We start from the raw sequence: 17175 nt of genomic DNA, 5'->3' as shown, positions 1-17175 counted from the left end.
GGAGACAGAAAATGGCTTCGTTTTTCGTTTTTCTCTCGTGTTTCCTTGTGGACAATATATCGTGTTGTGCCAAATTATGTGGAAGTACGCTAACAGGGGTTGAATAGTCGTTGATTTTCTTGATATCAGGGAGTTCTTGAGATCAGTGAGTTTCTGTTTTTCACAGTTTTACAATACTTTTAGTGGTAATAGTTTAGGTTTTTTATTATGTCTATGGGTAAGATTTTTTTGTGTATAATAACGTTTTTAGCAATTATTTACTTGGTTGTGTTAAATTGAAAGTAGGCCATAGAAAGGTTTTAAAATCATAATAAATCTTGCATCATAACTGATGGTAGGTAAGTAACTACCGCTGCTAATCAGTATCCGTAACACCAGACAAGTTGCAAAAGGAATATATGCTATTTTGTTGATAGTACTAATATCAAGTCCGAAAATACCATTGTTGCTGCGGAGACGATTCCACAATGTGATTATGCGTGACAATATTTAGTTTAAATTTCTTCAATAACTTTACGCCATGCGCAACTACAGAGTGAATTGGCCCTTGAGTAGGTTAAAAGATAAAGTGAAAATCAGACTTGATGCCATCAACCTTCTGGCGGTTTCCAAATTAATGGTTAAGAGATTAAAAACTATTTTCCATAATTTATTAAGCCATTTATCGTCTATATATATATACATAAGTATTAATTAAGTAGGTATCAGAACATAAATATCGTTAGAGTAATAATGTGTAGTACTATTATACGAGGAATTCCTATCAATTGGGGAAACTCTGCATGCACAATGTCCCAGATTACACAGGCATTAGAGCTTTGTTCCACTATCATTAATAAATAATATAAGGATAAGATTGTAAAAATATAGGTATAAAAGATTAACGTATCAATTATTACGTTAATGATTGTTATATATAGGTACGTCTATAACATCCTATGTGTTTTAGAAAATAGCCAGAAGATTGATTTTCGTTTCGGTTATAAGCATAGCGGTTACTATACCAACATAATAATAAAAACCCAGGACAATTCACACTGCGCCATCTAGTTAAAAACGCAGCAGATCTTGTGTTATAGGTACTAGAGAACTGATACAAGTATTTATATATTTTATCATATAAATGCATACTTAATATACATTGAAGATATCCAAACCCATTCAAATAATCATACACATGAATAAATGTTTGCATCATGTGGTGAATCGAACTCGCGACCATTGGAGTTAAAGCGGTGTGCGTAAACCACCGACACTGTCGAAGCTTAGACCTAAGTATGCGAGTTCTAATCCTGCTGACGCATAAAATTTTATTTGTTAATTTATATATTTATATACTAATTCGTAGGTGATGAAATTTTATATAACAATTAAAATTAATTGGAGAGATGGTGGTAGTTACCATTGGCCACGTCTGGTTTAAATATAGTCACCAAAAGCATATCATGGCTACTCCATCTGTAATTAAAGTCATGAAGGTATATATTTTTTTGTGGATGATAATGTTTGATATACCCACTTGCGCTAACGTTTTACACAGGTGCTCCCTGTGAAGGATGATAAGATGAGCATTAAGTCAGGTCAGTTAGCCTATTATGACAAATTCACCAGGGTTATATCACGTTGGTTTCTAGGGGGAACTGCGTGGAGGTCTACCTGATATGGTACATTGGTAGCCAATGGGGTCATTTGTCCAAATTACTAACAACATTCTTCCCCACAAAGATATATTATTATATCTCCAAATGGATAGTGTAACAAGGCTCTTACTAAAATCCTTACGTATTACATCTATAACAACAAATAGAGCAGGCATCTTCGCAGGTATGTGACAGGAATGCATTCCCCAGATGGTTGACGGCGACTGGCGCTCAATGAATTTACCAATTTCAGAGTTTCCTCGATTTAATTGAAAGCTGACTCTAAGCGTGTAAGCAATTAGTGTTTAGGTCAATTTCCAAAATAATGAGGCTGGTTAACAATATAACAAGGGTATGGTAAGCAGTTTTAGACGAATCAATAAAATTCCTCCTTTTTGCAGTTTAATTTACTAAATAACGAGGAGTTTCTTACGTTTTTTAATTGTTTTGTCTGTATTATCTGAACAATATGATATCTTAACTTCTTAAATTTGTAATACGTCATGTTTTCAAAATTTACTTTGAACTACATAGAGTTCACTTCGATGTTTTCAATAGAAACAATCATACTGATGAATACGGAATTTTTCATCATGCGAGGAATTGAACCTGCGACCAATAATCTGGCGGTGTATCAAACCGCTAGACCATAGAGGCCGACAGTAATATATATAAATATGAGGGCCTTATTTCCGAATACACTATTTGCGTTAAACAACATCGATAAACAATACAAAACCGAAAAATACTAATAACAATAACAGATCACGTCCCAATAAATAACATTTGAGTTCCAGCGTTGTCCCTTATTGATTGCGTCCAGAAACTGTGTTATCTGAGGGAGGCCGGCTCCGAGGGCGAGGGATGAATTAGGGAGGCTTCATTGGATCGCAATTAAAAGAGGGTACATCAAGTGATGTGGAGTTCCGGAGTGGCGACTTAGCCAGTGAGCCAGGATTAACTCTTGGTTTTGTGGGACAAAATCTATATTACAAAGAAACAACAACAAACTTTCTCTTGTTAACCGCAAATCCATATTAATATTACAAGCAAATGTGTATGTACTTTATATACTTCCATACGAATATTATAAATTAAGTCTGTCTGTCTGTTGATTTGTTCTTACAAATAAACGGCTAATGTAATCTCAATTAGATTTTACACGACGATAAATTGTATATTGGTGGAGGGAATCTTATATCTCAAAAAGAAAGGACGAAGTCTCGTGTGCTATGTAGGTACTTAAATAAAAAAATTAAAATGAATAGGCTGCGAAAACAGAAAGTGCCAATTAGCAATATCAGATCTATGGTATATCTTATTTAATATGACTACGTTCGTACCTACTACAATTATTAACCTGATATTAAAAGCTATGTTCACATCACGCCTAGTAAATTCTTCTAATACTATTATTAACGAGATACAAAGTGAGGATCGATCGATCGATATTTGTTACTCTTTTAAGCAAAAACTACTATTTGCATTCGAATGTAATGTGGTACACTGATAGATTACATTCTTAATTAATAGATAGGATACCTTTTGCTAAAACTTGCGTTGCTAAAACCGAAATGCACAGCGAGTATAATCTTAATAATAAACAAACAGTTGATCAAACTTTTTGTAACTTCCATGCAATTCTATCACATACACATACGTAAATGAATACCATCACAGATATCATATAATCATATTCTGATGGGCACTTATGCGCTAACACTATTGCCTTGCCTCGTATTTTGTAATCACACTGCCTTGTTTGAATCCTTCAAACAAAATACAACATACAAAGCAAGCTACTTGGCAGCTAAAATAGATGAGATTGAGGTAGATACGCAAGTGACTCTTTACAAGTCTAGCTAGAGGTGTATTTGCGTTTTGAATATCAACTGTTGTTTTGTTATTGATATTAAAAACAATGAAATCAGATATTGTACTAGACGCACACGACGTCTAAAATAATATTAAACAAAATAACAGCAACCTCAAAGGTCCTAATAACGTATTCAAACAACATAATCCAGTCGAGCAGGCGTAATGATAGCAATCTGTAGGCAATAAATCGTTAATGGCCTATCGCTTGTCCACCGTACTTGTGGGTGATGCAGTACTGAGGCACTTATTACGTATTGCGATGTTATGTCGATAACCAGAGTTGATATAAGAAATAAAAACAATTTAGTTACCTTTTGTAGATTTCATTGTTTATACTTTAATATCAATTGTAATAGTAAATTATATAATGTACTATATATTTTAACCAATATTTCTTAAAATTACTTTCTAGTTTTTCAACATATGTATACAAAATATTTATATGTATGTAATTTAAACAACAATCCTAATTTTCGTATGATCTGTGATTACATCAATATTTTAAGATTAAGTAACAACTACGGATGTATTTAAATACAGACAAGACATATATGTATACCAAGACAGCCATAGGAATATATAGGATATTATATGGAAGTACTAAAGAGAAATGAAATGAAAATAAAAATGACCAATAATGTAACTAATTCAAGTATTATATCGTATCATGAGCGGACTGTTTGTCGGAGAAATTAATTGTGATACTCGAAATTTTCAATAGGAATAATTTTTCAAAATTGTATTTCTATGAGACAAATAAAGTACTAGGTACCTTACCTAGTTGATATAAAAATACTTGATATTTATTTATTTGTCATGAATTCGTATAAGAATAAAAATTATATTCATGTTCTCTTATAAAAGTGTATTTATTTTGTAATTAATTTTTCTTTATTTTTATTCAATAAGTACACAAATAATGTCTTAATATTGTTAGTCATAATAGAAACTTAATTGACGTATATTCGTATAAAAATGTCAATTATAAAAATATCATTCATGTTATATTATAATAATGTATTTGTTTTGCAATTTCATTTTCATTTTATTCAATTAATAATATGAAATTAACGTTTCAATATCGTTCCTCTTAATAGAAACCAGTGGCGTAGGCCATCGCCTCTGGGCGCGAGCTATGCGACTGAACTTTCACCATGTGTCCGCGGCTTTAGATACGGCAGATTTATTCTGTAACTGCCTTTAAGGTCTGAAGGTAACTTTGATAAGGACGCTGTACAAGTGTGAGTAGGATTTTACCTCTTCGTTGCTAGTTCTAGCTACATACAGGTCGATTCATATATGAGATTTTCTATTGAGAATATTTATCTAATCTAGAATTATAATTCATACTATTAAAGCATTGATATAATGGTATTTGTTATAGGAATAATTTTTATTTATATTTTAACAATAAACACATAAACAGTAATACTAATAATAATAATAACATAAACAGTTAATAAAATTATCTTGAGATTTTTTTTATAAATATTTGATGATACATTTTTTTTATTCTTATATAACAAATAATAATACATATTTATAAAAATCAATAATACAAATATTTTTTTTATTTGACATACTTCTATCTTTACCGATTACAAGGTACTGGAGCAATTCGACTTATTATTATATATCAGAGTCTTTAGTTTCATTCTGATAATAACTTTTTGAACAGTGGAACATAGTTACCTAGATATTCTAAAATAATTGTATCAGCAATACTTGCAATTAACAAGCGGGTAGACAGATTTGTCTGCTCGTAATAACATCATCTCCCGCGCAGAAATTAGAGGGTCCTTGTTAAGAACTATACTTTAGAACAATAAGTAAAAAAAAACCATCATTTCACACTTAGAATGTGTAATTCCTCATACATTTAAGACTAAACATAGTAAATACTGTCGCAACACCTTTACCGCATTGTTATCAAACATAACCGCCTATAATTCAAGCGTGTGGCTGGCACTGAACCCAGGACCCACCCAGTGACAGTCGCGCCGCCGGCAGCCCGCACAATGCCGATTGTTCCAGCTCCGATGCTACGATACAGGCCTCTACGCCAATACACTATTATTTATTGTATACAACTTCAATATTATTGAATACGTTGTGGAGAGAACTGGGCAAGGGTATAACGGTGTAATGTAATGTAACAGAAATGAACGTTACTCAGAAATGTAGCAATAACAGGGCTTCCGTGTTAAAAATAAAACTGGAATCAACTTGCTGTAAGGAAAGTAGTGCCCCGGCTATGTTGGTCTATGGTTAGCACTCAATTAGACGAGAATCACAAGTGTACTCGTAACACAAGTCAATGATGAAACTGTATAAAGTATATAAGAAATATAATAAAAATAAATTGAAGGCTTAGGTACACTTAAGTTAGCACGTCACTTCATATATAGGCGGTGGTACATGGTCAAAACCGTCGTCTATAAACATGATCACCACGGACATCATGCTGTCATGTGATGCCCGTGACAGCGCTCATGGATTGCCATTCTGAAGGACTAGGATGTCATGCCTCCACATCTTGTTATTCCACTGCTTTTGACCCAAACACAACGTAGAAAGCAAGCTGCTTGGCGGCTGAAATACAGGCTCCCACTAAAATTACTTTTACAAAATCTATTTTAGGACTGTGAAAAGAAAATTTAGTCACATTTTCTGCATTAGTGGATCCGTGCGAGAGCGTAGCGTACTTTTTTTTTAAGTAGTTAACTTCTAGTAAAATATAAAAAAAGAAAGATATAATCAAAAGGAGTTCGTAATAGTTGCTACTATACTTGTGACGATTAGGAGAATAGAATTATTGATTCGATCATACTCGCATGCGAGTGAGTGCGTTATGAAGAGTGAATGATTCGATTATTTGGGTACCCGCTTCCCGCAGTGATTGACAGCTGGTGCAAAAGAAAATGAACGCTAAGTTGACATTTGATTTTGTTTCTGTCTGGGCTATGGCGAGGTAAGAATAGGTTTAATAGATAAAATAAGGTATCACTTAATTCGTAAACATGACAAAAACTATACTTCATGTAAAGCTTTTTGACCTAAATGCCTATTAAACTATGTTCGTTTCTTCAAACTATTTTCTTAATTTAAAGTAGTTTAACAAAACCTGTATACAATACACGTTATCGCCTTTCATAAGACACTGCTTATAGCGATAAGACCGCCTTTTACAATATTTTTTATTACATGCTTAACATACATGTTTTTTTTTAGCACATCATGTTTTCTGAGAAGAATATGGTGGTAATATTATTATTATACAAAAAAATGTTATATTAAATATAAGTCACTGTTAAAACGTCATGTCATTCTTATGACAAACCGATACCAGGATCTCATCTGATGTTCAATACTATAGTTTTTCTAACATTCATAATTACTTGAAGGATACCAATACAAAAATAGTAACGCTTCGGTGTCAATCGAAATCACGACGGTCTATGACATTGAACTACGTACAAATAACAAGAAAAAAAAATAGGAGAATAATTTGACAAAAAAATCACGTCACGACGAAAAAACCATCCGCTGTTCTTTGATTATGTCTGATTACTACTCTTCGATAATGATATCCAATATCTGATTAGTCTAGGCCCGCCCTGCCCCCCACGGGAAATAATATCAAAGCCGATAGAGGGGTCCATACGGCAATTACGCGGGTCTATCTAAAATTATTTATGAAAAGGTTATGTGCGAGCAAAACACATGTCCGACAGTCATTGACGACGGCACAAAAGACTACCTTGTATGTCAGAGGCGTCACGAGAAATCACGTACAAAGATGATTGTGTGTAATTAGGGACGCAAATTAAATAAATTAAATGATTTTTGGTAGCGAGACGAGATCAAAAGATGGTATTTCAATGTCGTAACTGTCATGTATGAATGCCGGTGTGGAATATTTAAAAAGAACCGATAATAAGAGACGAATGGGCTTGCAGATAAAAAAATAGTTTATTTAAAAATCGAATATTAAGGAGCAGGTTATAATTAGTAGTATGTATTTAAATATTTTTCTAATTTAATAAACGAGATTTTTAAATTTGGAATCTTTAACTACATATGACATATTATTTTTTTTCTGATTACGAACATGATTTATTATTCTTAATGCCCATGTCTAAAATTAACATCTGACATTTTTCTAACCGTTAATGGATACTACTATTCATGATGCTTCTAGTTTAGTGATTACTTTTAAACGGCACTCTTGATTGACAGTCGTAATATGTTAAAAATAATATGTCTACTTTTGTGAATATTTTATAATAGTTATTATTATATTATTGTCACCTTATATATTCATTCATAAATTGATTAAATCAATTAGTTTCCAAATTTCACAGTCAAAATATTTATAGGTAATGTAATATATATCAGAAGGAGAAAGTACAAGTACGTAGTCGATTTATTTAGCAACACTTGACATTCTCACAGCGAGCCTACTGCTGATTAATTTAGTTTATTATCTGTGTTTGCATCACCGGAGATTAGTATAAATTGTTTTTTTTTAAATATCAGTCAGACTCGTACTCGCAACCTTTGAGGTCTATAAGTTACTACTAGGCCGTGACGTTCCAATATATTTAATTGATTTCTATACCGCCTACCATCTAGGTCACATGTCGTCGAATGAAGCGATACAAAACAAAATGGCTGATAATTACCAGTAATGTTCAGGAACTAGTTATAAACGGCTAGACAAATTGACACAGGCAGCACGATCAAAGGCGGCCGAGATTTCTATAAAACAGATTGACTAATAATGAACACGACTTGGTTATCGACGATCTGTCGTGAGAACCTCAGACCGTTACTGCGACTTTTACAACTCCGCCATTGGGCCTTGAAATTGGCGGGAAAATAGAATCCTACCTTTCTATTTTTGTTATATCCGAGGTATTCTGCAAAAAGTGGTCTATGTGGATACCTCAGTCTCGCATATTTCATCTGCCAAGCAGCTTGCTTTGCTAGCTTCTGTTGAAAGGTGAGATATGACAGGATAAAGGACATGAGTCCACCGGAATGGCAGCACATGAGCGTCATATCATAGGATGATATCCTTTTTTTTCGGACTACTCTAATGCTGTTGGTCTTTACAGCTTCACCGGATGATATGCGAGTGCACATAGCACACCAAACCCGCAGAAGGATTCATGGAGCGGCTGAAATCAACTCTCCACGGATACGACTTTATAAGGTGATATCCGTAGTGCACATATATCTGACGGTTACCACTTACCATCAGTTGGGTCGTCAGCTTTTTAGTGATTAAAGTTATATGTTTTTATTTTAATATTAAAATATAACTTGCAAAAATAGGATTTAACAAATTAAAAAAAACAAAGGTTATTTTAATTTTCAATGTTTAATCATACATCTATAATAGAATCGTAAACGAACCAAGTTTTTCAAATAAAATATTTTATCAAAATAATATTTTATGTCATGGTCCAAGCTCGTTCGCTTTATGGCCCCATCGATAACTGCGACTTTTACAACAGATACACTCAAAAGAAATCCACCTATTTTGGATTCGTCACGCAATTTGTCAATCAATTCACCGTCACCGCTCTACAGATCGTCTGTAGTCAATTAAATGTCAATTTCGTTAAAAAAAAGCCTCTTTGCGTTTGCCGACCGCATATTAATTCCTATAAAACTAATTGCGATGACAAATCCATTAATTTAAATTACATCCAACAGGTTATTTGGTGTGAGATGTATTCATATTGCGCAGCACAAGTTTAACTTTTCGACTGTGCGATTTTGTTTTCGTATAGCTTTATATAAAATCATACATTCACGACTGACATTGCAGATGGAGTATTCAGACGTATTGTCAATGGTCGGCGTCATGGTGAATACAATACTTATATGCAGGGGGAAGGGGATTGTTAGCTATGTGGGCTAACTCCGATTGCTTCGTATTCACTGTATGTGTATGTATTCACCCTGTCAGGTAGAAGTCCACGCGGTTCCCCATGGACACCATCGTGGTAAATTGCCCTTTTCCAAGATGGGTTAACTGGCCTGACTTATTTCATTTTATCATCGTTCACTGGTGCCCTGACAGCGTTAGACTGTTAGCACAGGCGGGTGCATCATTCCATTACCAAATACGTATTTATAGCCTAATAAAAAAAATATACATCGGGACAAAGGGCGAGTTCAAGTTTCCTTCAATGAAGATCCATTTAGAATTATTTATAAGTTAATGCACTACACTTTTGATTTGTGTGCCCAACAAGATTTTTAAAATGAACTTGCTAATTTGGATTTATTATTTCTTTCTCAGAATTTTAATATTGTACTTACCTACACTTTACTCAAAAATTGGACATGTAGATATCCACTAAGTCAATCATCCGAATGCTTCCTAACTATCGATACCAATATAGTGTCTGTAATAACGACAAAAAATCGATATAAATCGAAATACATGCAATTAAGTAGCATTCGAGTCATTCCACTCATATCTAACTATCGAATAAGACCATAAAAAAATTATGCATGGATAATGTTTTATTGGTGGATATCTATTATATTAATTATAGTGTTGCTATTCCAACCTTAGTTGTTTTAGAGGTTACGGAAAGTGCTTCGATATTTTTAATCGCCACTGTTGAGGCAAAGGAAATTCAAACACCAATAATATTAAGAGGGAGTTAAATTTTGCTTGGCTTATGTTCACGATGCACCTTTTTTATATGATCTATGTATAACATTTTGTCTACAGACAAATTATATATATACATATATATACATTCTGAAGGTTGTCTATATATATAAGTTTCTCACTTAGAACAATTCTAATTTTTTACTGTGCAATCTCTTCTGTTTAAGAACCATTACACTTGGTTAATTTCTGATTCGTTCTTATAGAGATGCCAACCCTTACGTTACTATATTCATTTCTTTCTTTTATTGTTTCTTGTTACAATACAAGAATAGAATAGAATAGAATAGAATATTTTATTAAAATCGTTCTATTCCGTGGTCCACAGTCATCATCTGCTTCTTCCTTATCCCATTTATTTGGGGTCGGCGTAATATGTTTTTCTCTTCCATTCATCTCTGTTCGCAGTCATTCCGTTATTTACTCCCTTTCTCACCATATCATCTTTCACACAGTCCATCCATCTCTTTTTCGGTCTTCCTCTACCCTTATAACCATCCACATTCATATGTAACACCGTCCTTAGGATATGATCTTCATTCCTACGCATTACATGCCCATACCACGATAGACGATTACTCTTTAACTTCTCTGACATCGGTGCTACTTTCATACTTCCTCTGATGTATTCATTCTTTATCTTGTCTATCCTCGTCACACCACACATCCATCTCAACATTCGCATTTCAGTTGCATGCAGTCGTCTCTCATCCGTCGCCTTTATGGGCCAGCACTCTGATCCATACAAAATAGCAGGCCGGATCATGGTCTTGTAAATTTTGCCCTTAAGTTTAAGGGGAACTCGTGAGTCGCACGTTGTCGCCGTAACCTGCCGCCACTTCATCCAACCTGAGTTAATCCTGTGCTTTATGGTTCGGTCTAATTCGCCATTGCTTTGGAAGAGTGAACCTAAATACCGGAAATCGGAGCAGATCGGTAATGGAACTCCATTTAGTGATATGGCTGCAGAGCCAGAAAGACCGCCAAAGTCGCAAAACATGTATTCCGTTTTGGAATTACTTATCTTTAAGCCACCACTTTCCAGCTTTTGCTGCCATATCGCCAATCTACTCTGTATCTCAGCTCCCTCCTCACCAACGAGCACAATGTCATCTGCAAATAGCATGCACCAGGGTGCCTCTTCTTGTATCTCCGACGTCAAGGCATCCATTTTCAACAAAAAGAGGTACGGGCTTAAAGCCGACCCCTGATGCAAGCCTACAGCCACACTGAACTCGCTGGTATTTCCCGCGGCCGACCGAACGTATGTACGAGGTTGACTGTACATAGCACGAATCAACTCCACATACTTCACTGGCACTCCTCTATCTTTCAGGGCCCACCACAAAACCGGTCTGGGTACTTTATCGTACGCCTTTTCCAGGTCCACAAATACCATGTGCAAGTTCTTGTGAGCACGTCTGTATTTTTCACACAGCTGGCGCAGTGCAAATATGGCATCTGTGGTACTTCGGCCTGGCATAAATCCAAACTGGTTTTGGGTGATACTAGTCTCATCACGCAATCGCTTTTCTATCACTTTCTCCCATACTTTCATACTGTGAGACATGAGCTTTATTCCTCGATAATTATTACAATCCTGTACATCACCCTTATTCTTAAAAATGGGCACTAGTGAACTATTGCACCATTCCTTAGGGATCGCCACTTCCTGCAATAATTTATTAAAGAATAAAGCTAACCACTTGCATCCATCTTCTCCTAATAATTTCCAGACTTCTGCTGGTATGCCATCTGGCCCAACAGCTTTCCCATTCTTCATACTTTTCACTGCTTTCCTTACTTCATCCATACCAATCTCATTTACTACACCGATGTTTACCGAGATATCTTTTGTAGGCTCATCCCACAGATTCTCTTCATTCATAAGTTTTTCAAAATATACCTTCCAACGTGTTTTTATGTCGTCGTCTTTTAACAAAATTTGGCCTGTATCATCTTTTATACATTTCACATGCTTCATATCTTTCGCTCTTTCTTCTCTCATTTTTGTGATCCTGTATAGTTCTTTTTGACCACTGTGGTCATCAAGTGACTTGTATATTCTATCTAATGCCCTTGTTCTGGATATTGCTACTACTTTTTTTGCTTCCTTTTTAAACTTATTATAAATTACCTTTTTCTCTTGTTTCAGACGATCATTCTCTATAGGTACCTTTTGCCAATCTTTAAAAGCATTCTTCTTTTCTTTTAATATCTTTTGCACTTCTTCAGTCCACCACCATGTATCCTTATCTATTATGCCCTTTCCCTTACTTTCTCCAAAGACCTCTTTTCCTACCATTCTAATATAATGTGCTATTTCATCCCAACATTCATTCACTGTTTTTCCATTCATATCTTTCATACTAATCATTTTGCCTACAACTTCATTCTTGAATCTACTTGCATACTCCTTGTTTTCTATCATTCGCCATTTAGTTGTAGGTGGGGGGCGTTTCTTATTTTTATTTATATGTACTTTAATTTTTAGTTCTATTAATAACAATCTATGTTGTGTGACTAAATCTTCTCCTGGTAGCACTTTACAGTCTTTGACAGTCCATAACCTGTTTCGTCTCGTAAGGAAAAAGTCTATTTGTGTTGCATGGTGACCACTTTTATAGGTGATAAGGTGTTCCTCTTTTTTTTTAAACCAAGTGTTTACTATAGCCAGGTCAAATGCTGAAGCAGTTTCTAATAAAGATTCGCCATCCTCGTTTCGTATACCAATCGACCTCCCCCATGAACTCTATCATAGTTTTCATTATGTACGCCTACATGTCCATTAAAATCCCCTCCAACATATACCTCTTCATTTTCTGGAATACCTATCATCAAACCATCAAAATCTTCCCAAAACTTTGCTTTTACGTCTTCATCACTTCCAGTCTGAGGAGCATACACACTAATAATGTTCAGAACCATGCTCTCTACTACTCTCTCTCTACTTTCACAGCTATTATTCTATCACTTATCCTTTTTATATCTATGACACACTTTTTCAGCTCATTATCCAGCACTATTCCAACCCCATTCCTTTTCCTAGCACTTCCTACATAGTAAAATTTATATCCTTCCCCAATCTCTTTAGCTTTCGCTCCTTTCCATTTCGTCTCCTGTATACAGGCTACTTTTATTCTTCGCCTTTTCAATACCTCCGCTAGCTCTCTTCCTCTTCCAGTCATCGAACCTACATTCCAACTACCACACCTCATACATACTTCTCTTATTTTCTGGACTTGCTTCTTATGTTGCACCCGTCCGTTGTGGTGCAACAACCCTTGTCCATTTCTCGCAGTGGCCGGGTGCTGCCCCTGCGCGTCGCCTCGGGGGTACGCCCTAGTCCGATCATCAATTCGTTCACTCAAATTCATATTACGAGAGAATGGTTTTGGCTTCAGTTTTTCTTTTATGACCGGCCGCCTGCCTGACGTCAACCCTCCTTGGGCTTCTTTAAATGATCTTCTCCGGTAGTCCGGTAGCCTCACCTTACTGTAATCTTCTAGGAAGGCTTATTTGGTTTGAAATCAGAGTTTTCCATCTCCTATTTGAACTACCAACCAAGGTTGACGAGGTCCAACTCCCCGGGCATAAGAGCTTTGTTTATAGTGGCGGCCCTAATTCGCCACTGCCATCTGTCATCATGGAGTTTTGCGCGCTATTTATGGAGGTATACCCTGCCATAGGCTCCCCGGCACCTCTCCGACAGACCGCTGCATTGTCCGCGACTGCTTATTGGTTATTCACAGCTAACCTCCATATCTGGGGGCAGTATGAGTGAAAAAAACATAGTGAGATATTGTGAGTATTAAATTTTATTATGAGATGTAATGATTAGAGATATGTATCATTTAAAAACATATATGAATTGAGATGCAAAGATTGGATTTAGAACTAATAGTAATAGACGATTTAATTAAAGAGTTAAATACGAGTGTAAAGTAATTACAGTAAAAATATATGCATTTATAAAAATTGAGTCTAGTAAAGAAACACATGAGGGTGAAGTGGTTATTGCCGTAGTGTTATTTATCTATATAGACGATAGCTTTATATATTTTTAATGTGTTAATAAATATTGACATAAATTCTGATTGACCCACATACTTAACAATTTTAAAATACGCGTCCTACCACAGTTTACATGAAGTTTCAAAATGAATTATAAATCTGCCTCTCGGATTTTAATTAACATTTAACATTTAATTAATTGAGATCGACATTAATTAAAATGTTGACGAAATCGCACTTAATAAACACGTACCCGGATCTTAAAACGTATTTTTCCCAAGTAATGCCAACATGTTGTATGACAATATTTAGATGTATATCTAATTTATAAAAGTCAAAAGGTTTAGTACCTTTTGACTATATATAAAGTAACACGCACTGATTTTACTATTGATAGTTTAAATTGTAAATTCCTAAGCAAATAGAATTAAGTTATATTACATTACTTCTTCATTTTTAAATCGTTTCATATGTATATTACTATATTCATCTTACCTAATGGTAAAATTGTAGTGAGGCCAAAATTATCTGTTTTCGTATTAAGTTTCACGTAAGAACGAATGCAGAAATACTAGGATGATATTTTCCTTAAATATGTTGTTATTTGCGTCAATATATAGGTTAAAGAAATAAAAGAAAACGCGTGAAAAAAATATTTTTGTAAATATTTTTATTACATTAATAGGTACCTACTATTTTATTAATAAATTAATTATGAAATTTGTTTTGTTTTGTCAAATATTATGAACTTTCGCTATATACATAACAAACATATAACAGACTTGTAATGTGCCTATATTGCAATAAGAGTATATAACCTAAGAGATGTTTTAATTCGAGGCCCACCATACGTAACCTTGAGACAAGAGTAAATTACATTTGTTTTTTAGGATTTCTCTCAAATTAGAAAGATTGGTATGTCTTTTAGAAATCGCGTTGTGCAATCCACATGTCGTGTATCAATTAAGTCGGTGTTTCCAAAACTATTAGTAGAAAGTGACGATACTTGACAAACAAGTCAAATTTAGAAACCAATTAATATTGAATTTATGCGAATCTAATTGAAGAGGTTGGAGTATATCACCTCACCCATTGGTACTTGGCTTGTTCTATTTATTCTTTATTGAACATAAATATATCTTTTAAGTATGTTCGTTAGAAATAATGTTAATAAAGGAGGACTTATCTCTAAAAGAGATATCTTCGATTAAACCTAATACAGCATGGCATAGGAAGTGTTGAGTGGGTCAAAATGTGCAAATGATAATTTAATAAACGTGTCATAAAGACATACATACAATAAAACTAAACTTACAAATATAATGTACTTGTATACCTAAACACAAATACCTTTATAATAAATATATAATTAACAACATGTATATTTATTTCAAAATGTTTGATTCTTACCAGGAATGAACCACGATGATTTTAAACGGCAACCTGATGGGTGATGATGATCAATAGAAATTTGTTCACTAATCATCCCCTCAGGGGGAGGGATGGGCATGAATAAAGGTGCATATTCGTAAGCCAATAGCCAATATAGTGCTAGATACTGTGATAGAGATTCTTGTTATTTCAGATCTATACTAATTTACTAATGGTCCAACTAGTACTTTTGTGAAACTAAGTATCATACATTAGTTATTTTATTACTCCATTCTACTATAATGTGTGCTAATTTCATATGTACAAAATCTCTATTTTCGCAGTTACAACCTCAAATTATATAAATTAAGAACAATGCGCGGCTAAACCATCTTTTGTCTAGGTGAAGACGGCTATTGTAGTCATTTACCGGAAAATTACACAGTAAACCGCATTATGTACTTACTTATGTCTACATACGGCTATTGTGTCTCGTACAATAAACTGAGATTGCAGTGCTATTGGACGGGCCGATACTGTACAACAATTACTTCGAGCGACAAAGTCGTCTGACCGTGACGACCGTATGTAACTTGTAATGTCACAGTCTAAAAGTTTGCTATATATCACCGCCACTGTACCTTCATTGGTCGCAATGTTTTGTTCATTGTTTCGATAATCTGTGATTCTTTGAGCGGTTCAAGCAAATTTAAATCTATATGTGCGAGATTTAAATAGTGACTTTTATTAGCAAGTCGTAGGGTCGCTTTTCACTATGTTTTCTTGTGTGTTTTTAGATGCGATGGTTGCAGTCACGGTTGTTGATCATATGTTGCTTCATCGTCGTGTCCGAAGTTGCAATAGCTGTCGTAGATAACGCTATGTGATGATTACACTGATATGTGTAACGGAGTCTTTACGTGGCGTGACTCTTGAACAATCGTTTTTATGAATTTATTATTTTTTTTTAATTAGTGCATAACGATGTCAAGCTCCGGTGCCTGACAAATATATATACTTTAAAGATGTATGAGTAATTATAGTGTACGCATATTTCCATTGCGAAATGAAGGTGCTAAATAACGTAAAGCACTTCGATTAGTAGTATAACTACTAAAAGGTTCAGATTAAAAAAAACTATATATTTTATTATTTTATAACATGTTAGGCGTATTAATGAACTACTAATAAATCAATTAAAGCAATTAATGGCAAATAAATAAATAGTCATATATATATATAGGTAATTTACTTTGATCACCTAATGATGGCTAACAGAAAACTTTAAATAAAATTTAGAGTTAAAAATTAATTTAAATAAAGTTCGGTACTTATATTATTGATATATGTATGTATATCTTTTTGAATCGAGAAATCACATATTAATTGTATCATTATTTCTTTAACTGTAAATTAAAGGACTATTCCCACTTAAATTTAATTGAAATACTTTACTTTCTATAATTATAGTTAGTAATATTATAGAATGTAAAGTATGTATTATTTATTGTAATTGTTAAATTAAAAATAACTTAACCAAGATTAAGAAGTATCTATATAAACCTATATTTAATA

General features: G+C 34.2%; 1 protein-coding gene across 1 annotated transcript; it reads right to left on the bottom strand.

Annotated features, from left to right (window-relative positions):
* Positions 1 to 13151: 13151 nt before the first annotated feature.
* On the bottom strand, positions 13152 to 13592 carry LOC131843279 (craniofacial development protein 2-like). Its single transcript, XM_059191914.1, has one exon. The coding sequence runs from the start codon at positions 13590 to 13592 to the stop codon at positions 13152 to 13154; it is 441 nt and encodes a 146-aa protein (XP_059047897.1).
* Positions 13593 to 17175: the final 3583 nt, after the last annotated feature.

Source organism: Achroia grisella, unplaced genomic scaffold, assembly GCF_030625045.1.
Source record: "Achroia grisella isolate CSIRO2021 unplaced genomic scaffold, CSIRO_AGI_Agris_v1 utg2946, whole genome shotgun sequence".
Classification (NCBI taxonomy): Eukaryota; Metazoa; Arthropoda; class Insecta; order Lepidoptera; family Pyralidae; genus Achroia; species Achroia grisella.
Note: the sequence above shows the minus strand (reverse complement) of the source record. Positions and strands in the feature narration are given on the sequence as shown.

Excerpts from the sequence above, each read along its gene's own strand:
- LOC131843279 (XM_059191914.1), bottom strand. The coding sequence starts at position 13,592 with ATGAATTTGAGTGAACGAATTGATGATCGGACTAGGGCGTACCCCCGA.